At 42.4% G+C, this 23,912-nt stretch overlaps 1 protein-coding gene and 1 pseudogene across 1 annotated transcript; both read right to left on the bottom strand.

The window, feature by feature from the left end:
• Positions 1 to 1,144: 1,144 nt before the first annotated feature.
• Fnta (farnesyltransferase, CAAX box, alpha) lies at positions 1,145 to 22,380 on the bottom strand. Its single transcript, XM_038328906.1, has 9 exons — positions 22,151 to 22,380; positions 20,264 to 20,349; positions 17,030 to 17,144; positions 14,295 to 14,399; positions 8,386 to 8,512; positions 6,050 to 6,198; positions 3,182 to 3,244; positions 1,945 to 2,116; positions 1,145 to 1,720 (listed from the first exon to the last, which is right to left on the bottom strand). The coding sequence occupies exons 1-9, from the start codon at positions 22,348 to 22,350 to the stop codon at positions 1,604 to 1,606; spliced, it is 1,134 nt and encodes a 377-aa protein (XP_038184834.1). The 5' UTR covers positions 22,351 to 22,380; the 3' UTR covers positions 1,145 to 1,603.
• A 496-nt stretch (positions 22,381 to 22,876) lies between these two features.
• On the bottom strand, positions 22,877 to 22,989 carry LOC119813757 (annotated as a pseudogene).
• Between the last annotated feature and the right edge of the window lie 923 nt (positions 22,990 to 23,912).

The following is a 23,912-nucleotide window of genomic DNA, read 5'->3' as shown; positions in this document are numbered from 1 at the left end:
TTGAACTCAGTGATCTGCCTGCCTCTGCCTCCTAAACACTGGCAGTAAAGGCACGAGCCAGCACAACTGACATCACAGCTGTGTTTTGTTGTTTTTACAATGACGGTACTGAAAAATGCAAAGAACATATTTTGAGATTTGGGAGATCTACACATCACAAATACTGGTATAAAATGTAAGGAAAATACAACGTTAATACCAATTCAATGTATTTTCTGTGTTATTTCCCAGTTTACGTGGAGAAAGCTCTTCGCAGCACTGAGCTGTGGTTTGGTTGGTGTTCTAGCCCTGAAAACCCTCTATGGCTACAACGCCTTTGCAGCAGGTGCAGTCAAAGGGCAGAGACACCAATCGAGAAAGCGTGTCTTCAGAGCCGTCAAAGTGCATTTCCACCTATAACGACGCAGTTCTTCCCAAGCAAAGTGTTAACTGAGCCTCTGGCTTGCTGTCCCACAGCAGGTGTGCACCGTACAAGGTGGCGCAGCCCTGGGTTGGCACACAGCTCTGTGGTTTCTCATTCCTCCCACAGCCATTCCCCAGTTCCAGTTCCAGCAGCAGCAACTGTGGCTATTGTATAGCATGAGTTTGGGATATACTTCCAGAAGATGAGGCCAGGACTGTGGGCTGTGCTGAATAAATTCATAGCTTAAGTTATCTTGAGTAGACTGCTTACAGTACAAAATGGACCAAGTTCCATTCTAGCAAGGTCACATTTCCTCACACAATCACACATTTTATAGCAGCATTTTCTTCCTCAGTTTTTGTTGTTGTTGTTATTTTTCTTCCTTTTTATCCTTTTTTGAGGGCCATGCCAGCCATGGTAGCACATGTTTTAATTCCAGCACTGGGAAGGCAAAGGAAGGCGGATCTCAGTGAATTCGAGGCCAACCTGGTCTACAAAGTGAGTTTCAGGACAGTCAGAACTCTTTCACAGAGAAACCATCTTGAAAAAGCAAAAAAAAAAAAAAAAGGGAAAAAGACCACACTCTATGTTTTGAAATGGCCTGAACCTCTCCATGTAGCCCAGGCTGGCCTCAAACTTAGAGCAATGCTCCTGTCTCGGCCTCCGAAGCACTAGGATCCTTGTTGGTTCTAAGCTGATATAATGTCTCTCGTATATAGTTAAAAACCAGAGACTGCAGCATTGTTTATAGATACATGTGATTTTATTATAAACCCTTTCTTTTGGCATTAGTTGGTTACAGTGACAGCAAGAAAGATACCGTGAGTGTGGCCCCGCAGCTCTGTCCGGCAGCTGCAGTCCCTGCTCACCTCCATCACCACGCACAGCCTTGCGCACACCTGTCCGGAGGAGCGGATTCTGCGGGGCTGGATTAAATGTTGGCAGACTACAAAAGCAGCAGTTCCTTTATAGGGAGACTTCACCCTCCCCTCCAGAGACCTTGCTTTAGAAGAACTGATTTCTTAGAGCTAGTCTGAACAGCATCAGCACACAGCGGTATCATACTTAGTTCTTGTTAAAAACAGCACCTGGGCAACAACTTTAGCGCACAGGCAAGGGATGGTCGCTCTCGGTTTCCCCTCCTGCCCTAGAGGCCGTTAGAGAGAAAGCAGCGTCCACTCTGTCCACACGCTCTCGCTGCTATACACCAGCTGGCATGTCACTTTCTCGGCTGTGTTTACTCTGAAGGGATCTTCCAATATATCTCCAATATTCCTTTCTTATAGTGTCCTTTTCTTTAGCTAGGATCTCACATAACTGAAAATAGAAAACAAAAATGATTCAAGTAAATGTTTAGCTCAACCTCAAGGGCATACGGCAATTTAACATATGCAGTTCACATGCAAAAACCGCACAAGAGTTACATTACCAACGCGGTACTGCCCCAAACTAGAACAACCCAAGAAACTATATGAAAAGTGGCACCAAGAGCAGCGGCAACGGGCGGAGCCCATTCTCGGACACTGCTCCGTTCTGCTCACCTCTAAGGCTTTAGTAAGGACGTCCTCCTTGTTATCACACTGGTTTTCTAGCATGTCTTCATAGATGTCCACAAGGAAGGCAATCAGGTAGGGGGAACTGTGACTTGGTTGTAAATCAAGCAATTGATTTAAAAGATTAGGGTATTTGGAAAGACCACGATCCTGCAAAATCCTAAAACAAAACAAAACTCCATGCTGAGAGAGCACACACAAATAGGAAAAAAGAAAGAAAGCCCTGAGACAAAAGGAAGACGACTCCTTAGGAACAAATGAGGCTAGGAAAAGAAAAGAATTGTAAGCTATGTGGGCCTTATCAATGGTGATTTAAAGTTGAGTAAAATTAATTTAAAATACAATGAAGTTGGACTGGGGAGGCAGTTCAGTTGGCAGAGGCTTGCTTAGCATGCACAGCCCTGAGCTCAATGCCAGCACCACATAATCGAGGCATGGTGATGCATGCCTGTAATCTCAGCATTTGGAAAGTGGAGGGAGAGAACATGAAGTTCAAGGTCGCCTTCAGCTTTAAAGTCTCATAGTCTGAGAACAGCCTGGTAGAAATGAGATCATTTTTAAAAGATTTAAAGCAATCATTTATAACTTAAACTACTTGACACATACAATTAAAGTAGAAAAGACCTTTTTTGTAAAGTTAAAAAGAAAGGAAAGTGTGGGAGAGATGTCCCTACTTCTTTCTGAGATGGTTCTTCAAACCTTCAGGTATTTAGGAGGTCATAAGTCCTGGCACATCTCCACATGTACCTGGGCGCCATGCCATGCTCTCTGGGCATGTGAAGGGCCAAGCCTGGGAAACCTCTTTATTTTAAGAGTAAGACCTGTCACTGGACACTGGTAGTAGAAAGAATGGCCACACATCCGAGTAACTTGTCACGTTTACTCTGCCCTGCAGGAATACACAAGAGTGTGTATTCCATCCTCTGACATAAACTCTAGAGGCTCCAGCACTTAGAAAGCAAATCACTAGCGGAGTTATAAATACTATTACAACACATCAGCACTGCTGGGTACTGCTCTAAAAACTGTTGATGTGTGCCTGGAGGTTGAGAAGGGGAAAGCAAAGGGCACAATGCCAGGGGACCGTAAGCATGCTTTGCTTCTACTGTTAGATGTATCAACACAGGAAATTCCTTGGCATTCTTATGGAGGACGACATTCCATGATGTTGCTCATAGCAGCCTGGTGGTTCTCTTACGAAAACCCAGCAAAAACAGCCTCTTACCCTTTCAAGTAGTTCCATGCACTTTCATTATGTGGTACTAATTTGATCATTTCCAGGGTATACCTGTAAGGAAAAGAATATTATTTTAAAAGAAGAGACCAAGTAGACATGGTTTTAGAAACACGGGGGTGGAACCTGACAAACACTTTCCCATTTCTCTCCTGTCAGGCGTTCACTGGGATCCTCCCAATGTTTCCTGGTACCACGAGCGCTCCAGCTAGATAGAGAACCCGCACAGTAAAACCTGTTGTGAACATCCAACCATGTAAAGTGTTGTACATTGTTTATGCTTCATTTGTTTAATTATGTAAAGGTGTGTTGCATTTGTTTCACCTTGCCTGCCTAAGGCACCCGATTGGCCTAATAAAAAGCTGAACAGCCAATAGGTAGGCAGGAGAGGGATAGGTGGGGCTGGCAGGCAGAGAGAATGAACAGGAGGAGAAATCTAGGCTGGAGAGAACTGGAGAAGGAGAAGAGAATAAAGGAGGAGAGGGACCTGCCTGGGGCCAAGAAGTCAGGCAGCTGCCAGACAGACAGACACAAGAAGCAGTGAAAGATATACAGAAGGAAAAAAGAATAAAAAGTCCAGAGACAAAATGTAGATGAAAAGAGAAAGGTTAAGTTTTCAGAGCTAGTAAGAAACAAGCATAAAGTAAGGCTGAACACTCAAAACTAGTATTAAGTCTCCGTGTCATGATTTGGGAGCTGGTTGCTGGCCCAAAAGAAAAAGCCTGGTACAGAGACCCTGTCTCCAAAAAAACCAACCAAACAAACAAACACCACCACCACCACCACCACCACCACCACCACCACCACCACCACCACCACCACCACCACAACAAAAAACATTTACAGATAAAAGTGGTCATGAGTATATACTATATTCTAAGACAAGATTAATTATAATTATAATGCAACACTATTCCAAAGTCTCAAGCAAGACTGATCCCAAGCATTTAGGTAAAGTATACTTAATCTACAATAGCAGATTCTGCTTGCACAGAAATATGGCTATGATATAGTAAATATAAAACAAAAGAAATCAGTGTGGTGGCACAGGCCTATAATTCTAGCACTCAGAGGTGGAGGCAGGAGCACTAGGAATTCAAAAATCCTATCAGTCCATGTATTGAGTTCTAAGCCACTCTGTGATAGATGAACCTTTTCTCATAACCAATAAACAAACACAAACAAAAACCCCTGCACACATAAAAAACCACCTATAGAAAAATACTGTGTTTGCAAATATATTACAAAGCTTGAAAGAACATACATAATTGTAACTTATTCTAGAAAGAGAGATAATTAAGACCTTTTTACATTTTTTTCATTTAGTTATATTTTTGTGTAAGGGTCTGAACTAGCCTGGGCTGGCCTGGAACTTGTAAGATAGCAAAGGATGACCTTCAACTCCTGAAGTTTCTTCTGCCTACATCCCCTCAGTGCTGAGCACAGCGTGCACCGACAGCTCCAGCACAGGGCGTGCACTGCTCCAGCACACTTGGTTTTCTGCAGTGCTGGGGATCAAATCCGTGGCTCTGCAATCCTAGGCAAATGCTTTACCAACTAAACTACAGCTCCAACTCAAGAATAAGAAATCTTGTCTCTAAACTTACTTTAACTCAGTATACTTTTCTCCCATAAACATACTACACTACTTTTATAATAAGAGGGGGAAAGAGTGAGGAAAGTATAATCAAATCTACTTATCCACCTATATGCTTAAGAGTTAAAATTTTAATTAACATACTATAAATTCTTGATAAACCATCTATTACTAACACTTTAAATATTATTTTTGGCATCTTTAGGGAATTTACCTTAGTTAGGGGAAAGTCCACTTCTTGCTCATTTCTCTCTCACAGCGGATGGCAAGGAGACAAGTGTGTATTTTCCATATGCTTTATATTCAGTATTTTAGGTCTTTTAAAAGCTAACCTAATGAACAGACATTTTCTCTTAAGCTCACTATTTATTTGGGTCAAGATCAGATTCTTGAGTGTGGTGGCGCTCACCTAGAATCCCAGCACTCAAGAAGGTGAGGCAGGAAACTCTCACGTTCAAGACCAGCCTGGTCTACAAAGTAGTTGGGGAGCATTGCCTCAGAGGTGAAGAGTGCTTGCTACTCTGGCAGAGGATCAGTGACTCATAACTCCCAGGGGATCTGATGCCTTCTTCTGACCTCCATGGGCAAGAGAGACATACAATCTAAAATAAATGTCAAAGCTAAAACTAAAAGAGCACCAAGTACGCACGCTCAGAGTGTGAGACAGACACTGACACAGACTGAACGTTGGGGTGAGGGTGGAGAGTGAGGGGTGGGTGGGGACTGCTACTGTTTACCAACATAAAACTCTTTCCAGCTGCACGTCTACTTCTTACAGCTTTGCATACAGCAGCTCTTGTATGTGCTTGTCTGCCTGTGTACCACAAAAGCTACATTTGGCAATGTCTGGAGTGATCCCTGTTTAAAGCTAGGAGCGTCATTCAACACCTATAGTCAATAGACAGAGCTACTCCACACCTGGCCAGCCAAAAACACAACATGGAGTAACACGGCATTTGGGAACGACTAACTGAAATTCAAGAATTTAGTGAAAATAGATCCAGAATGAAATTTCCTGGCATTATGAAACCGGACTTCATAATCTCTAGAAGCAACAAGTAAGAAATTGAAGGGGCTGCAACACAGAGATATACCGCATTACATGCAAATTTATCCCTGAGTGCTGCTTCCCAAACCTGCCCCGTTTGAGCTCCATAAGGGCGGGACCAGGCAAGCCTTGACTCTGCAGCGGCTGAGTGCCTGAGATGTGACCGGCACACACATTTTTAATAATGAAGGAATAAGTGAAGGTGGACACTAACTGGACTTCTCTTTCCAACACAGCACGATCACTGTAGCCAGTGGTATTAGAAATGACGAAATGTCTTTGGTTCCAGACAGAGTTATTTCTCACATCCTCTTTGAGAAGCTGGTCTACATACTGTAGCTCATTATCCCAAAGTCGAAATTCCTAAAAGTTAAAAGAAAAATCCACTCAGAAATGTCCTATTGTTTATAACAAACGAAAAACAAGCAACATGTCAGCAAAGTTACAAAGGTAGGCTTGAAGACAAGTGGTTATCATATGTGTAGAGCAGCCTTTGATCCCAGCATTCATTGAGCAGAGGCAGGAGGATTAGAAATTCAAGCTCGTTCTCTATAAGTTCAAGACCACCCAGGCCACGTGTAAGACACTGTCTTGAAAACAAAAGAAAAAAAAAAACTGAGCACAAATCCCACAAAGTCACAAACTAAATAAACAGAAGTCATCAAAATTTAGATGGGAAAACAAGCAAAAATAAATAATAACCAAACTAGTAAAAGACTGAGTAACTTTACGAGCACACAAATTAATACTATTTGGCATTAATATAGAACATTAAATAAAGAGCAGCATTATAAAATGTATATGTAAGCAGGAGTGGGAGCACAGACCCGTTATCCCAGCATTCAGGAGGCTGGGGCAGGAGGATCAAGAATCCGAGGCATGGGCTGGAGAGATGGCTCAGAGGTTAAGAGCATTAGCTGCTCTTCCAGAGGTCCTGAGTTCAATTCCCAGCAACCACATGATGGCTCACAACCATCTGTACTAAGATCTGGCGCCCTCCTCTGGCAAGCGGGCATACATAGAGGCAGAATGTTGAATACATAATAAATAAATCTAAAAAAAAAAAAAAAAAAAAAGAATTCGGGGCTACCTTGGGCTACAGATTGAATCCTTGTCTCAAACACAAAATATGTAAGCAAATGCATGCTAAAATTACCTTAAAATACACGTAGAGAAATACACAGAATGGTATTTTGAAAAAGCTAATGTATTTTTATTTCTTATTGGACACTAGCAAGAGTAAAAATTTCAGTAAGCTGGTTCCTGATTTTAAAAGTCACACTGAAAATAAGAAACTAAGGGAACATTTGGTGCTGATGAATGACGGAAGTGAGCGCTATGTGTGTGGGCCACAAACAGAGAACACGCCTAAATCCTGGGGACTATCCCCAAGCACCACTGCTTGAGAAACACTGGCTTAGAGGTTTTCCTTCACTTTTAATCTTATGTGTATGAGTGTTTTTCTTGCATGCATGTCTGTGTACCATGTGCATGGAGGCCAGAAAAGGGCATCAGATCTCCTGGGACTGGAGTTACGGACCAGTTGTGGACTGAAGCTGGTAATAAAATTTAGGTCTTTGCAAGAGCAGCAAGAGCTCATAACCACTGAGGCTTCTCTGCACTCCGCTGTCTTACAGACTTCTAAGGGTGTGTATGTCTCACTTTCAAACTGAAGACATGGTCTTCTTTTTCTTTTTGAGACAGATCTTATGTAGCCCAGGCTGGCCTTGAGTTCTTGATCCTCCTGCTCCCACTTCCCATGTGCTGGGAGTATAGGCAAGTACCACCACACCTGAGAGGCTATACCTCTTTCCATTTTATTTAGCATGAAAAAAATGTACAGATTTTCTCCAGTTTTCAGAGTTCACTTGTCTCTTATTATAGTTGAAACTAATCTTGCCTTCTAAAAATTGGGTTGAAAGCATGAAACCACACATATTGAATGTAAAAAGAGAAGAAACTTTATAATAGTTATAGGAACTTAAAAGCTACAATGTAACTCAAGGGTCTCTTGTACTCCTGTCATTTGGAACCTCTGAGAAGTGAGTAAAAAACATAGCACATGAGGTAGCTTTTCAAAGACACTCGTAATACTGTATTTAAGTTGTTGTGGGAGGTAGGAGACGTGTGTGTGTGTGTGTATTTGTGTGTAACACACAGTTTTATGTAATTACAATTTTCTTTTCTATTTGCTTTGGTTTTTGACACAGGGTCACACTATGTCCCCCAGTCTGGCAAAGAATTTGCTATGTAGACCAGGGTGACCTAAAACTCAGAGATCTGCCTGCCTCTGCCTCCTTGAGTGCTAGGATTATAAATATGAAACCATCATATTTAGCTGATTACAGTTTACAATAAAAATAAAAATACCAGGGCTTGGGGTATACCAAGCTCACAGACTGCCTGGCACGCACTAAGTGCTGGGTTCAATCCCACTGGTGCATAAAATTGAATGTAGTAGAATCCCAGCACTTGGGAAGCAAAGGTAGGAAGGTCAAAAAGTCAAGATCACCATTTAGATGCACACTCGGACCTTAAGAAAGGCAGTACCTGAATGACCCACTGTCGATGTTGCCATGCATGATAATTCTTTGCATCCTGATTAAGAATATCGGCAATGAACTCCAGCTCTTGAGAGGGGTCTTTTAGCCACTCCACTAAGACTCTCCGATGGTGCCTGAGAAAGAAGGGGAAAGCTTAGGTTAACTCCAATGACACGTCAGCTACAGGCTGTATGAGGTGGTGCACTGGGTGTTCCAAGAGGCGCAAATTCTCAACACTGCCAGAAAGAGATTAAGTGACAGAGAATGCCAGCACACTGGGAGCTGAGAGGCACAGTGACAGATGTGCACAAGCAGGTATGACTTCTCTCCAACCAGACCTGCAAGGACAGTAAGCTTTCAAAGCCTAGGATTTGTGCAGGATTCTGAAGCACTGCACATAGATGAACGAGAGATGTGATACTAGCCCACCCAGTTTAATGACTCTCTACTGCAAACTAGTCAGCTATCACTACGTTCAAATGTCACCTACAGGAGACTTCCCTCTACCAGTTTGGCAGAACTTACTTACCTCTGCTCCAGAAAATATATAACTAGGACAAGTTACAACTTTGTCACAAGACAGTTTCTGTGTTAGAAAAATACTTGGGTTCCATTTTCAGTTTTCCTTGCTCTAAAAAGTTACACACACCTAAGATTCTAAGATGCACTGGGAGGCTTGGTAGCTAGCTCAACACTAGAGCATCTGCCTAGTATGTGTGACTCTGGGTTTCATCCTCACACGACAAGGAAAAAAACAGAATCACGGTGTAACACATACCTGTGAATAGTCTAGAAAGATCTCTGGTTTATACGCTACAAATTGCATGTGTGTGACATGTACTGGAATAATATCAATCTTTAAAAAAACATTATAGTATTTATTATACTAATGAGAAGTGACATGAAAAAGGAGAATTCAATGCCCAATTAATAACCTACACTACATGGATGAAAACCTAACAAATTCATCTCACATATATGAAAAAGGCAAGATACTATCAATAAAAAAATCCTAGGTAGTGGGAACAACCTAAATTATCCTACTGAAGAATGGATAAGGAAAATGTGGTACATTTATACAATGGAGTACTACACAACAGAGAAAAATAATTAAATCTTGAAATTTGCAGACAAATGGATGGAGCTAGAAAACATCAAATTGAGAGAGGTAACCCAGACCCAGAAAGGCAATTATCATATTACTCACTCATAAGTGTTTTTTAAACATAAAGTAAAGAAAACCAGCCTAGAAATCACAATCACAGAGAACCTAGACAACAATGAGGACCCTAAGAGAAACATACATGTATCTAATCTACGTGGGAAGTAGAAAAAGACAAGATCTCCTGAGTAAACTGGGAGCATGGGGACCATGGGAGAGAGTTGAAGGGGAGGGGAGAGGCAGGGAGGGGACCAGAGAAAAATGTACAGTTCAATATTTTTTTAAAAAGGGAAAGATAAAGAACATCCCGGGTAGAAAGACTTCTAGATTTATTATTAAAACTCTCCCAGTCATTGACTATTACTAACAATTTCTTATCCCAGGGTTCTGTAAGTTTTACAAAACTGACTTCTCAGAACAAAATAATACAATATTTCCCCTAATATTCTGTGATCTAAAGACTTAAAACAGAGAGGAATAGTTTATACAGGCAGAGTTTCACAGTGAGAACTTAATAAGGGCGGGCCTTTAAATCATCAGCATCAGGAGGCAGAAGCAGGTGGACCTTTGCGTTCAAGGCCAGCCTAGTCTACAAAGTGAGTTCCAGGACAGCCAGAGCTGTTACACAAGAAACCCTACTTTGAAAAAACCAAAAACCAAAAGAAAACAGAAAAACAATACAAAACAGGACCTGCTGTAGAATATTATTTTAAGATGTGTTACATTTGCCTATGCTGTGGAACATTTGTTTTAAGGATGCAAAGATGAGTTGTTGCATTCTTTCACGTTGCGTTTGTTTTAACTCTGTAAAGCTGTCTTACTTTGCCTGTCTGAAACACCTGATGGTCTAAAAGAGAGCTGAATGGCCAATAGTGAGCAGGAGAAAGGACAGGCAGGGCTGGCAGGCAGAGTATGAACAGAAGGAGAAGAGAGAAAAGAGAGATCACGGAGTGAAAAAAGAAGGGGCCAGCCACCCAGCCACCCAGTCACACAGCCACCCAGTCATACAGCCACACAGCCACCCAGCCACTCAGTCACCCAGCCACACAGCCACCCATCCACCCAGCCACCCAGCCACACAGCCACCCAGTCACACAGCCACACAGCCACCCAGCCACCCAGCCACCCAGTCACACAGCCACACAGCCACCCAGCCACACAGCCACCCAGCCACACATCCACCCAGCCACACAGCCACCCAGCCACACAGCCACCCAGTCACACAGCCACCCAGCCACCCAGTCACACAGCCACCCAGTCACACAGCCAGCCACGGAGCAAGAGTGAATGTAAGATTACAGAGGTAAGCAGAGGAGAGAGCCCAGAGGCCAAAGGTAAACAGGATAACTTAAGCAAAGCTGGCTAGAAACAAGCCAAGCTAAGGCCGGGCATTCACATTCACAAGTAAGAATACGCCTCTGTGTGTGTTGACCTGGGAACTGCATGGCAACCCCCCCCCCCAAGAGTAAAACAACCAACAACATTTTGGCATTCCAATGTGGGGTTAGAGTAAAAATTCCCCAACTACAGGACTAATTAGTTAGGGTACAGGATTTGCATTCTCATCTTAGGTAGTAGGGAAGCCAGCAATGTGGACAATTTAAAATGTATCCGAAGTAAACACTGCTGGGCGCTCAGCAGCTGCCAGCTGGGCCTGTGTTCTGGTTCTGCTAACACTGGGTGACAGATGTTACAGCGTCTTCAGTATCCAGACAAGAAGCTACTTCTCTTTAGCGAAAACTAGATGTACTTAACACAATACCTGAACTATCTGTATCGTATTGCTTTTGATTTTTATATAAAAGCGTCTTAACAGAGTATCTTTACAGCAAGGTCTAAAGCAGAAATCTCCAACCTCCCACGATAGCTACGAATGGAGCCCAAGACATGTGTAATGGCCACACCACGCTGGAATGTCGAGACACTAGGTCTAAAATTTCTAGCTAATCTCTTTTCTGGCTTAAAAGAATCTTTTGAATTGTTCCTTCCTCCTTCTGTTTGTTCTTGTTCTGCTTTTTCAGACAGCCTCACTGTACCCACTGGCCTGTAGCTACCTCTCCTGGCTTGACCCCAGAACAATGGGGTTACAATCATATGTCACCATGCCTGGCTTAACAATTATTTTATAACGCAGATTTCTAAGGCATGCAACTGTCTGGTTTCACAGGGTACAGTGGTGAAGTCGCTTGTCACAGCTTTTCTACAAAAGGAAATGTCTACAGCAACTGCCAGTTGAATGATTTGGAAAATCTTGTTGCATTACTTACTCTTAGATCGTTTATGTTTCAATTCTTTGAAAATTTTACATTTGTCAGTTACATACTAGTTCATGATAAAATTGAATTGCAAAAAAAAAAAAAAAAAACATTGCCCAGCTGAGCCAGATAGCAGCTCATGCTTGCTATCTACCTACATTTGCAATGAAGAGGTTCTCCTACAGCTAACCTGTGCCCAAGACCCCTCCCCATTCCAATCTTTATCCCACTTTTATCCAAGCTCTCAGCTTCTTTCCTGGTACTGATCCTCCCTCTCCATAAACATGCATGTACTGGAGCCTGAGCACAGGGCACTAGGATGCTAAGCACATGCTCTGCTCCCACGGTCAGCTTCTACCTGTCTCTTGATCTTGATTCATTGGTGCTCTGTCTGACTGCTCCTTACATTCTCCCTGAAAGTCCTCATCCACAGCTGACTTCACTTCCAGGAAGCAGAGAGTGCCTCATATCTTATCAGTCCCTCATACTGGCCCCCACCCAAACAACCTTTACCTCCTTTTAGACAGAGTTAGTTTTCCTTCACCTGACCAAACCCGTCTGGTCCAGCACTGACCCCGCCCTTCTTCCCCAGTGAGCTGCTCTGGTGACAGGGCCACTCTTCCCACATAAGCAGCAGACACAGACAGCCTTTCTGTGACTCGCTACATTAGTTTTTCCTGTTGCTGTGACAGGACACCCATGACCAAGGCAGCCTGTAGAAGGGAAAACCGGTTTATGTGGTCTTATGGCAGCAGAGAAATGAGAGCCCACCACCATCACAGTGGGGAAGCACGGCAACAGCAGTAAGCCAAGAGCTGGAGCACAAAGCAGAGCACACTGGAAATGCCGTGAGTCTTTGCCTCTCAGAGTCCACCCCCAGAGACATCCTTCCTCCAACACCACATCTCCTAAACCTTCCTAAACAGTGCCACCAAATGGGGAACAAGTTCAAACACATGAGCCTACAGGGGACATTCTTATTCAAACCACCACACTCCCGTAAACTTCAAAACAGGCTACTTTTCTAGTTTTCTCCCCAAGTTTATCATCCTTTCTCCCTACAGCTGATCTGATGGCCTGGCCCGAGCCTTCAAAACCATAAACTTGGTACAGGCCACCCTCCACCCTGCTGTCACCATAAATCTGTGGTAGTTTGGATCTTGAATATTCCCCAAATGTCAGTGTGAGGAAGGCTTTGCCTCGGCCTGTTGAGCTCCTGGGAGATGGTGGCACCTTTGGGAGGCAGGACTTGGTGAAAGGAAGTGAGGTCACTGGGAGTGTGGCCTTGCAGGGCATGTCTGGATACAGGCTCCTTTGTCTCTCTGCTTCAGGTGCGATAGCAAGCAGTTTCCTTCTCCACAGATGCCCCCTTCCCCCACCATAATGTAGGCCTTAAGATCAGCCCAACATCTGCGGGCACGGGCCAGCCAACCACAGTTTGGAAATCATGGGCCAAGCAAAAGCTTTTTTCCTTACAAAGTGATGACCTAATTGTTACAGGCATAGAAAGCTGATTAACACAGCTTACAAGACACAAATTTGATCACATCATTTCCTTAATTAAAATGCATCACCAGGCGTAGCGGTACATGCCTATCTATAATCTCATGAACATCACAAGTTCAAGGCCGGCCTGGTCCACTTACCCAGTTTCAGGTTAGCCATGGTTACACAACAAGGACCTGTCTCAACCCCCACAACTCCTATCCCCACAGGAAATTTCCACTATGGTCAGCCCAAATCCGTATTAGTGTTCATGAGGCCTTTTAAGATCACACTCTTCCTGAATCTCGAGGACTCCTGAAATGTATTCTAGTCGCATGGAATTATATGCACATCCCTGAGTGCATGGTGCTCTTTCATTCTTCTGCTCAGAAGTCTTCCCCACACGGCTCTTTCTCCCCCTGGCCCCACCACTCAGTCAGCACCACAGCACACAGTCGGGGCAGCAGCAGTGTCTGCTGCTCAGGTACAGTCTCTGACGAGTGCTCTCCCAACTCCAGTCCTTTCTCTCTGTCAGCACCCCTACTCCCCGATGAAAGTCAGGTCTCTGGGAGTGTGCCCTTGCAGGATGTCTGCACAGCAGCTCCTCTCTCCTCTCTGCTGCTGCTCTCTGCTCTCCCACCAGCTCTCGCATGGGATGGACTGCTACACCCATGAAAACCCCTACCATCATGTATTTCACGATGCTCCTGAAAATAACTGTTTTGTTATTCGCTCTCACCTTTAGACTGTTTCTAGTTTCTCTGTATCTACAAAACTAATAAACATTTTTAGATAAAAGAATAAAGTATCAAATATAAAAGTTATTTTATACTGACTAGAAAACAATCTTCCTAATTTTCCCACTCTAGCAGTGCTGCTCCTGAGGTTGAAACTTATAACCCTACGAGGCAGGTTACAGTTTGAACGTAAACGACAAAATGATAAAGAAATCTCAGCTCCCAGTGTCAAATGCCATTGGTAGAGTGACATATGTCCTTCCTGTTTTCCTCTTACCAAACTTGATAGTTTTTGGGCTGTTCCTCAATTATTGCAGTGATGTAGTTCATTTCCTCTTGCAAATCCTTCTGAAGTGACCTCAAGAGAACTCTCCGAAAATGCCTATAGCAAAATAGCAAGCATTCACTCTGGTTACTCCGCACAAGTTGCCTAGCAAGAATATCAAATAACGCTACAAGACAATAATGCCATCTATAGACAATAGTCTGGTACTTACTTTACACAGCCAATAATTTAGCAATCTAAGAACTTATAATTGTCCAAATTCATACATCTAGAACTGGAAGAACCAAGTATTTCATGTGTAGAGATGCAAACAGCAAACAAAAAATAGAGAAAAAGGAAAGTTTTGAGCTTTAAGGAATGGGAAGACAAGTAACTAAATTGTTATTCTGGATTCTGACATTCTATAATAAAAAATAAGACACGTTCTTTTTTATATATAGTTTGCATACATACAACTATATAATAATTAATAATGTTATAAACATTATCAAAATATTGTAGTTTAGAACCACTACCAGAATATTACTTACAAATAGAATAAGTCTTTCTACAGGGTATGATGGGCACATGCCTTAATCCCAGCACTTGGAAAGCACAGTCAGGTAGAGCTCTAAGGTTAGGCTGCCTGGGTTATAGAGAATTCCAGGCCAGCAAGGGCTACATATTTAGATCATGTCTTCAAAAGTAAAATAAGGTAAAATAAAGAAAAGAAACAAAAAGTAAGAAAAGATAGTACTGGTGGTCTCATATGCAGCTGAAAGTCAGTCCAGAAAGGAGACAGAGGAGGCAAGAGCACATAAGCCTTCACCTTAAAGAGGTCAAGACAAGGTTTAGGACTGGGAGATGGCTCAGTGGTTAAGACTCCTTTTCTTACCTGGGTTCAGTCCCACATGGTGGTCTACAACCATCCTGTAACTCCAGTTCCAGGGGAGCCCACTCCCTCCTCTGACCTCGAGGGAACCAGGCATGTGGTACACAGATACACATGCAAGCAAAACACTCACACATTTAAAAAAAAATAAAGTTTTTTTTTTTTAAAAAAAGGTTTAAAAGAGGAATAGGAAACTTTTCCACAACAGCAGTTTAAAAAAAAATTAATTGCAAAATTCTAAAGGAATAAGGCTTCCAATGTAGAAATCTATTAGTAAATCCAAAGACTTAAGACAAAAACCTTTTAATTAAATAAATCTCAAACTTAAAAAGTGTTTAAATGTATTTTAATAAATTTTAATGTATATATTTTATACATTACTTGTAAAAATATTTATATATTTTTACATATTTTTAAAAATATATAATGTATATCTATGCATGTATATCTATGTACCATATGTGTACACTGGCCTGCACAGGCCAGAAGAGGGCATAAGATCCTCTGGAATTGGAGTTACAGATGGTTGTGAGCTACCATGGTTGCTGGGAATGAAATTCAGGTCCCATGTAAGAGCAACAAGCACATCGTTAATCCCAGCATTTGGGAGGCAGAGGCAGGCAGATCTCAGAGGTCAAGGCCAGCCTGCTCTACAGACAGTTCCAGGACAGCCAGGGCTTCATAGAAAAAACCGTCTTAAAAAAAACAAAAACCCAAAACAACCAACCCAAACCAACCCAGTGCTTGGAACCACTGAATCATCTCTAGCCCCATGTCAAACACTTTTATCCACACAATCTTTTCTAAGTTTTCTTCTACTCAAGGATGTACTCTATGAAATAAAAAAGTATATAAAGAAAAATAGTAGGGTGTGGTGGTTTATACCTTAATTCCAACACTGGGGACAGGGTGTGTGTGTGCAGAAACAGGTCGATTTCTGTGTGTTTATAGGCAGCTTGGTCTGCACAGTGACATTTTGAGGGTTTTTTTGTCTTTTGGTTTTTTTTTTTATTAAAATCAAAAAATAGTAAAAGACAATAGATTATAAGGTTTGAATAGATACCAGAGTATGAAATATTCAATAGTAAAGAAATATTTATAGGTCAGAGTCTGGGAGAGGAATTACTGGCACAAAGGAAACTAAGCCAAACAAAACAGAAATCTCAGCTGACTATATAGCTCAATATATAGCGTATTTGCCTAGCATGCATGAAACTGGGCATGGAGGCATGTAGCTGGAATTTCAGACCCGAGAGCAGGTACAGTAGATCACAAATCATCCCCAGCTACCTACTGAGCTCATGGCCAACCTGCACTATACTAGATCCTTGTCTTAAAAAACAAAAACAGCTGGTGTCACAAGCCTGACGACCTGAGATCAATCCCTGAGACCCACACAGTGGAAAGAACTGATTCCCAAAGGGCGCTGTCATGTGTCTGTGCATTGTACACACAGACACAAATATAAGTTAAAAAATTAAAAATACCCCTTTCAGCAATCTATTAAAGGACATGTAACTGTACTACAAAACATGGATAGCACGAAGTATAACTCATTTGTTGTAGAAAGAAGTACAGCTAACTCTGCAACTTCCAGAGAAAGAATTATGTCGACAATGCAAAACCAAACAGTAGCACAGTGTTACATTGTACACAGAAGTTAATTCAAGAAAACAGAAAGGGACTCTGGTGGCACAAAAGAATGGGGCAGAGCTTGCTATTTTTCATTCAACAGACTTTAAAACAAATATGTGAATTATTATTTTGATGAAAATTAAAATTCAGTTAAAAATGGAGTCATAGACTCAAATCTGAGTCCTGCTAGCAATAAATATTAATGGCGTCTATTACTTACCACACTGTATAGTTGGCTGCGTTTAACTCAATAGCATCCCGGGTAAGCTTAAAGGCTCGTTCACTTCTTTCATCGCGCTGCAGAACAGCTCGGAAGTAATCGTAAACATCTCTAACTGGAGACAGGACACACAAGTACGTCAGGGTCACTTCTGATCAACACTAGGACCACAGTATAAAACCCCATTGTACTTACATGTTTATATTATCTGCATGTGCATCATTTATACCAGGAAGCAAATACAGTCAATACAGTCAAACAGTTGGGCTGTTTTATTATTATATTATTAATTTTTTGAGATAGTGTCTCATGTATACCAGGCTAGATTAAACTTGCTATATAACTCAGGCCAGCTTCGACGCCTAATCTTCCTGCTTCCCAAGAGTTAGAGTTACAGCTGTGTACCATGTCAGCAGAGGCAAATGACCGTGAGTGCCACTCAGACAATACTCAATGTCACAGACACAACACATGAGCTCTGGAAGACTAATCATGCTTACCACATGTATTATAGGCTAATGCCAAACTAAATCTCTCAAATACCTTACGTAAAATTCATGTTATAACTGATCTAAGTCTTCTTAATGGTTATATGGTTCAAGCTTTATTTTTAATCTATTTCTCTCTGGGATACACAGGTGGTTTCCTTGATCTTGATGATTCAAAACGGGTGCATATTTTTACAGCTGATATTCTTGGTGCTGACTATAAGCCAAACACTGTCATGTGTATGTAAGAAATTCACTCTTTCTGGAACACTTGCTTTCACTGTCCTCATTTACATTTCTCTATGGGTGTCGACTACAGAGAGGTTAAATAGTGTTCATGGACAGAGACCCAGTAAAATAAACACACCAGAATTTAAGCCAGGTAGTTGAACTCCAATGTCTGTGCTCTTAACCCTTGGCACATAATATTTTTTAAAAAAGACTTATTTTTATTTTCATTTAGTGTGATTGTGTACTCAGGTATCCATGGGTGCCAGAGTCCCTGGAGCTGGAGTTACAGGTGGTTATGAGCTGCTTCGAGAGGGTGCTGAGGAAGAACTCAGGCCCTTCCTTTGCTCTTGTCTGCACGGCATCTCCTTAGCACCTCTCTTATGCCATATGCTAGGGCGAGGCCAGAACACATATTAGAAGTGGCACTCAGGGGCTGAAGCCACGGCTTAGCAGTTAAGAGGACCTGCTGCTCCCACAGAGGACCTGGGTTTGGCTCCCAGCACCCACATGATAGCTCACAACCCGCTGTAATTTCAGTTCCAGAGGTTTCTATGCCATCTTCTGGCCTCCATGGACACTTGCATGCATATGGTGCACAGACACACATGCAGACAAAACAGTCATCTGTATAAAAGTATATCTTAAAAGAAAAACAACTTTAGCATCAGTTATAAGATTCGACTACTTTCTAATTTTTACAGCTCTATTGCACTGCTTTCCAAAAATGTCAGCCATTCGAGAACTACTACATGCCGTTATAATGGATGGAGCAAGGATGGTTTCAATTTTAGACACCACTTTATTTCTAGGTCTATATAGGCCCTTACTTTATTTTTCATATCTTTTATCCTTAATAATAATAGATTTTATTTAATGGCTAATGGGTTTTCATTTTCTGTAACTTTTCAGATTCGTATTTTTTAATGTTGTCTCGTCATTCTTGTCTAAGAGTTCCTTACCAAATTCTGATTAGCAGTCCTGCTTTCTATAACATATCTTTCCCCATAATGTTGCTTGCTTTTTAACTCATGGTTCTGCAAACTGTGTAAGTTTTAAACTTTGGTACATTTGCCTTCCAATTTTCGATAGGTTTAATTTATTGTCAGCTTGACACAGCTAGGGTTATCTAGGAAGCAGGAACTTCAACTGAGAAGATACCTCTGCCCAGTACTCAGGAGGCAGAGGAAGGTAGATCTCTGTGAATTCAAGGCCTGATCTTCACAGTGAGTGCTAGGTCAGCCAGAGCTAACGTGAGACTCGGTCTCCCTCCTGTCCCCAAGAAACCTTACAAATCTGAAAAGGTTTACATTTCTTATCACTAGTGAGGGAGACATTTTTGTGTATTTCTATTTCTTCTAAAAATATTATGTTAGATATTTCAGAAAACATTTTCATATAATTATATACTCTGAAATTTTCCTTAATATCGAGTATTTTATAGCTAATCTCATAATGTTTGCATCACAGCAAGATGTAAGTAGCATTTTCTTTGCTTATCCTGTTTACAGAGGGTTGACAATGTCTCCTGCTGTCTTCTGGGGATCAAACCCAGGACCCTGCATATACAAGGCAATGCTCTACAGAGCTACACTTTCACCCAAGCTGACTCTCTTATACTTGCACAGAGCTTATTTTTGTCTCAGAACATTAATTCATCTTTATTTACCTGTTCACTAAGATATAAGATAGTGATATAATTATGCTTTTATCTAAATGCATAGCCAACAGGATCAAGCCGTCGATGAAAGCATGAAACATGCTTCTCAGTCACACAGTAAGGCCTCATCTATACTGATGACTTCCCTCTGATTTCTATACCAGTACGGCATGTTAACTGTTTGGTACTACATTTTCACACTTGATAGGCGGCAACCCCCATACATTGTTCTTCCTTCTCAAACATTTCTTACCATAATTTGATAATCAGTAAGTAAATAAATACATGCTTTTTACAAAAAGGAATGATCTTAGAAAACAAAGTATTAACTGAAAGAAAAAAATACACACATCTGAACATAAAAACACATAAAATTCCAAAAACAGCATTTCATTTCATCTATTTACACTTTCCTAGAAGAACAATCAACATCTGCATGACCTCCCACTTACAAAACAGGTCACATTCATGGTAAGAAAAGGATACTTTGTCAAACAAAAGGTCAGCACATGCATGTTAACTGAGGCTAACACTACACAGCTAAAATACATCTTAAAATGCTGGTACTTGAACAACTAAAGCTTATTCTAAATAAAACAGTAACTCATTTGTTATGCTCTAAATGCAAATTAAAAGCACAACCATACAATAGCTATTATGTATTATAATGTAACATTCATTACTTAGAATACTTCTATTCCTTCAACAAAGTATTAAGACAAACGACAAAGAAAATAACATTAACTCACCAAAAGTAATTCAGATTCTCATTAAAGAAAATCTCTCTTCTTGTTATATGGTTGTAAATTTCAACTTTGTTAGAAGTTTAATTTACAGAGATTTTCCTAATAAACTTACATTTCTCACTGTAGATGATCTGGACCACTGGATTAGGGCCGTCATTCTGTGGTACTGGGTCTATATCAGCCCATTCTGCCCTGTCTCTGAAAACAGACATGTTCCCCATAATTAAACTCAAACGTGTTAAAAAAAAAAAAAAAAACAATTCTAGTCTTGTATTTTTTAATGGCAACAATCACTCATTCGAGCTAGTAACTTACTGCAATGACTGGATTCTTCCAGGCCCACCTCTGCCACTTTGTTTTACATATTAAACTTTTAAATACAAAATGGAAACGATCTTTGAATTAAGGGGAAAAAAGAGTAAGAGGCAAGAAATGGCTCAGCAGATAAAATCACCTGTTGCTTTTGCAGAGGGCCTGAGTTCGGTTCGAAGCACCCACATGAAGACTTGAAATTATAATTCTAGTTCCAGGAAATCTGATGCCCTTCTTTGACCTTCAAGAACTCTTGCAGGCACAGGAGCACAGACATACACCCAGGCATACAGGCATTCACACAAAATAAAATATGTACTTTTTACAAGAATTAACGAATCAACAATTTCAAATGTATGGTGTGGCAAAATAGTTTCTTCTAAAAAGTACCTAAGTTTTAACTTAACAACCAGTCTCACGCATTCATTTAGTAAGATTCTGGAGTTAGTATTTTTAAAAACTCGAATTTGACTAGGACATTTTAAACTCAAAATAGGGCTGTGGATATATCTCAAGAGGTAGAATTCATGTACAAAGTCCTAGGTGTGATGTCCCAACACACACACACATCAAACTAAGTACCACTAGTTATTTGTATACCAGCGGGATGGCTGCAGTGGACACTGGCTGAGCGAGGACCCGGAGTAATGGGAAGGTGCCTGCCTAGCACGGGAGCTCTGTGAAGGCTCTGGAATCTGACAACTCCCTAAGTTTCAGTATTAGCTTTACAACTTCCTGTGTGACATTAAGGGTTTATTTCATCTCTCCGGATGTCCATTTCTTCGTATTTAAAATGAAAGTACCAGTCAATATCTGAAGGTTATTTTCAGGCTGATTAAACCATGCTGTGAGCATTCAACAACAGACACTCACGGAGATGTCCATCAACTGCCCAGTGTGACCACCCTTTACCTACACCCCCCCTTTTTTTTTTACACTTACACTCTTTTCTGCTTCCCTGTACTAAACAGCTACTGACAGAAGAGATTTGGGGCACACGGTTAACCTTGAAATCGTATTTCTTATGTAAGAATACAGGAAAATGAATGACCGGCTATATGAAACCTATAGCCTGGAGAGGGGCATGGAAAACACCACCGTTTAGTGCTTCGGATACCAGACAGTCACCTGAAGAACATAATTCCCAAATGAGAGAAAAGTTCTGAGAGCCATGGCACCCCACAACCAATTTGAAGTCGCTCAACTGCACAAACCTCTGCATCATGCCTTTCATTCACTCATAAAAGCGTGGCCAATGAGGAAGAACTACAGAAGACAGTAAGTACTTTTTCACAAGGATCTAGGGCACAGAGTCAGGAAAGAACAGGAGGCATCGACACAGGCAGTGGCAAAGACGAGGGAAAGGCAAGAAAGTTCTCTCCTGCCAGCAGAAGCCATGGGAAGCCCTGACAGCGTTTCTCAAGAGCCAACCTAGCCTTTCCATTCAAATTGTTCCGCAGCGGCGATCAGAAGTGCATCTTTCGGATGAGGGACGGCTATGGCAACCGGACGGCACTGCGGGATCAAGGAAGGGTCACCGCACCCGAGCTTCAGGGCAGCGCCGCCACAGCCTGCCCGCACCCGGAGGGCGTCCCCGTCCGCCCGGCTGCAGCGTCGCGCGCAGCTCAGCCCCGGCGGGGCAGCTCAGCCCGGGCCCCCAGCGCCGCGGCCCGCGGGAGGGCGTTACCTGTACAAGACATAGGTGGGCGAGTCCAGGCTCAGAAACCCGTCGTCCATAGGAGACGCCGCCGCCTCCCCGGCCTCGGCCGCCATCTCCTCTTCCTGCGGCTGTTGCGCTGGCGGCGGAGGAGGCGGGGGCGGTGGCTGCTCTGACTGTCCGGTCTCGCCACCCGGCCCGGATTCCCCGACCCCCTCGGTGGCCGCCATCTCGCCTCCGTCCGCAGCAGAGGTGGTGGTGGAGGCCCCGCCCACTCCGCGCCCGCCCCGCCCCCGGCGTGGCCTACTTCCGGTTCCTCGGGGCTTACCATAGAGGCGTGGGGTAGAGGGCCCGGCCGGGAGGCCTGGCCTGGCCAGTCTATCTACTGTACTCGCTGCCCAGGTTCCAGGGTCCCTTCCCGACTGCAAGTCTTCACAGAGATCTTTAGGTGGCTTTTAAGAATTAGCTGCTTTTTTTTTTTCCTTCTTCGGGTAACTTTTCTTTAATTCTTTGCTTTTGTTTCTTTGCAACACACGGGATGGAACCCAAAGACTTGCACATTCTAGGCATGTGCTCTACCACCGAGCTACTTCTCCAGTCCCCTGCGGCTCCCTTCTTTAGACACTGCAAACGCTCCACAGACAGCCACGTTCCCTCCCTTCGGGCTTCCACTTTAACCTTGGAAGGACCTTTATATTCTTTCACACATTAAACCTTTTCCTATGCTAGGAGTTTATATAAAGCAGAATTTTATTGTACTTTATTTCCCCACTCACTCTCCGGAAGGGAGAGAAGAACGATCATCAATGGCAAGAGGCAGCTGCAGAGAAACAGTCCCTAAAGTCGGCTTCGCGCTCAGGAGGGAAAGCAGAATTGTACTAACCCAGGGATTTTGTCTTTAGAAATTAAGTTTGGGTTCTGTGCGAGTAATACTCATGTAGGTTAGCATGTGTGGGGAGAGGGAAGCACCTTTGTAAATGCCATAGAGAACAGGTACCATCAATAACAAATATTTACTACCAATTAGGTACAAGGTTCCCTCACAGCAGTGCAAAAATCCAGGTGCCTGGTCACGTCTAGTCTAGGGAGGGTTCTTAAATCAGGATTGGTCGAGGCAAAGCAGAAACAAAAGAAAGAAAATGATGTCTTTCTTTTTTTTAAGATTGTCCTTTAACTAGAAAAATGAAGGGTGGCAGTGGGGCCTTGGGGGTTTTATAGAGAACTTTAGGAATGGAAGATTCCATCTGCGGGTCTGTACACACACACACACACACACACACACACACACATATACACCCTGTAGGTCTAAAAGTGGTAGGTACCAACAGAAGTTGGTATGTGATCAAAGCAGAGGTTTCAGCCACGGGTATTAATAGTCAAAACAACTTTCCTGTCCTGAGTTTCTCAGCCCAACTGAGGTTTTTGGATGATTAGGCCTTCACTCTAGGCATTGAGGATAGATTTAAAGAGAAGGGGGTTGGGAGTGTGTGTGTGTGAGGGGGAGTGTATTCTCTCATTGACTGCTTCCTTTGTGTCCCTAGTGTAATGGTCTGCCCTGTCCCTTTAAGAGACAAGCCATGCCCACTCTCCCCCACTCCCCCCATCCCCCCCCATCAGCTGAGGCAAGCTGATCTTCAGCTTCCATCCTGAGTCCTTTCTTTCCTTCTCTTATAAGCTGCCCTAGAACACAATAAAAGTGGCATTCTTGGGGCATTATTGTTTCAAGGATGAGCTCTCTCTCTCTCTTTCTCTCTTTCTTTCTCTCTCTCTCTCTCTCTCTCTCTCTCTCTCT

Source organism: Arvicola amphibius, chromosome 4 (genome assembly GCF_903992535.2).
Source record: "Arvicola amphibius chromosome 4, mArvAmp1.2, whole genome shotgun sequence".
NCBI classification, from domain to species: Eukaryota; Metazoa; Chordata; class Mammalia; order Rodentia; family Cricetidae; genus Arvicola; species Arvicola amphibius.
Note: the sequence above shows the minus strand (reverse complement) of the source record. Positions and strands in the feature narration are given on the sequence as shown.

What these genes read in the sequence shown, in the direction of transcription:
- Fnta (XM_038328906.1), bottom strand. Translation starts at nt 22,350, where the DNA reads ATGGCGGCCACCGAGGGGGTCGGGGAATCCGGGCCGGGTGGCGAGACC. An exon ending in GCAGCCAACTATACAGTGTG is followed by an intron (nt 14,400 to 17,029) that starts GTAAGTAATAGA and finishes ATTTTGCTATAG; the next exon opens with GCATTTTCGGAGAGTTCTCT. An exon ending in ATCGACAGTGGGTCATTCAG is followed by an intron (nt 6,199 to 8,385) that starts GTACTGCCTTTC and finishes TTTAACTTTTAG; the next exon opens with GAATTTCGACTTTGGGATAA.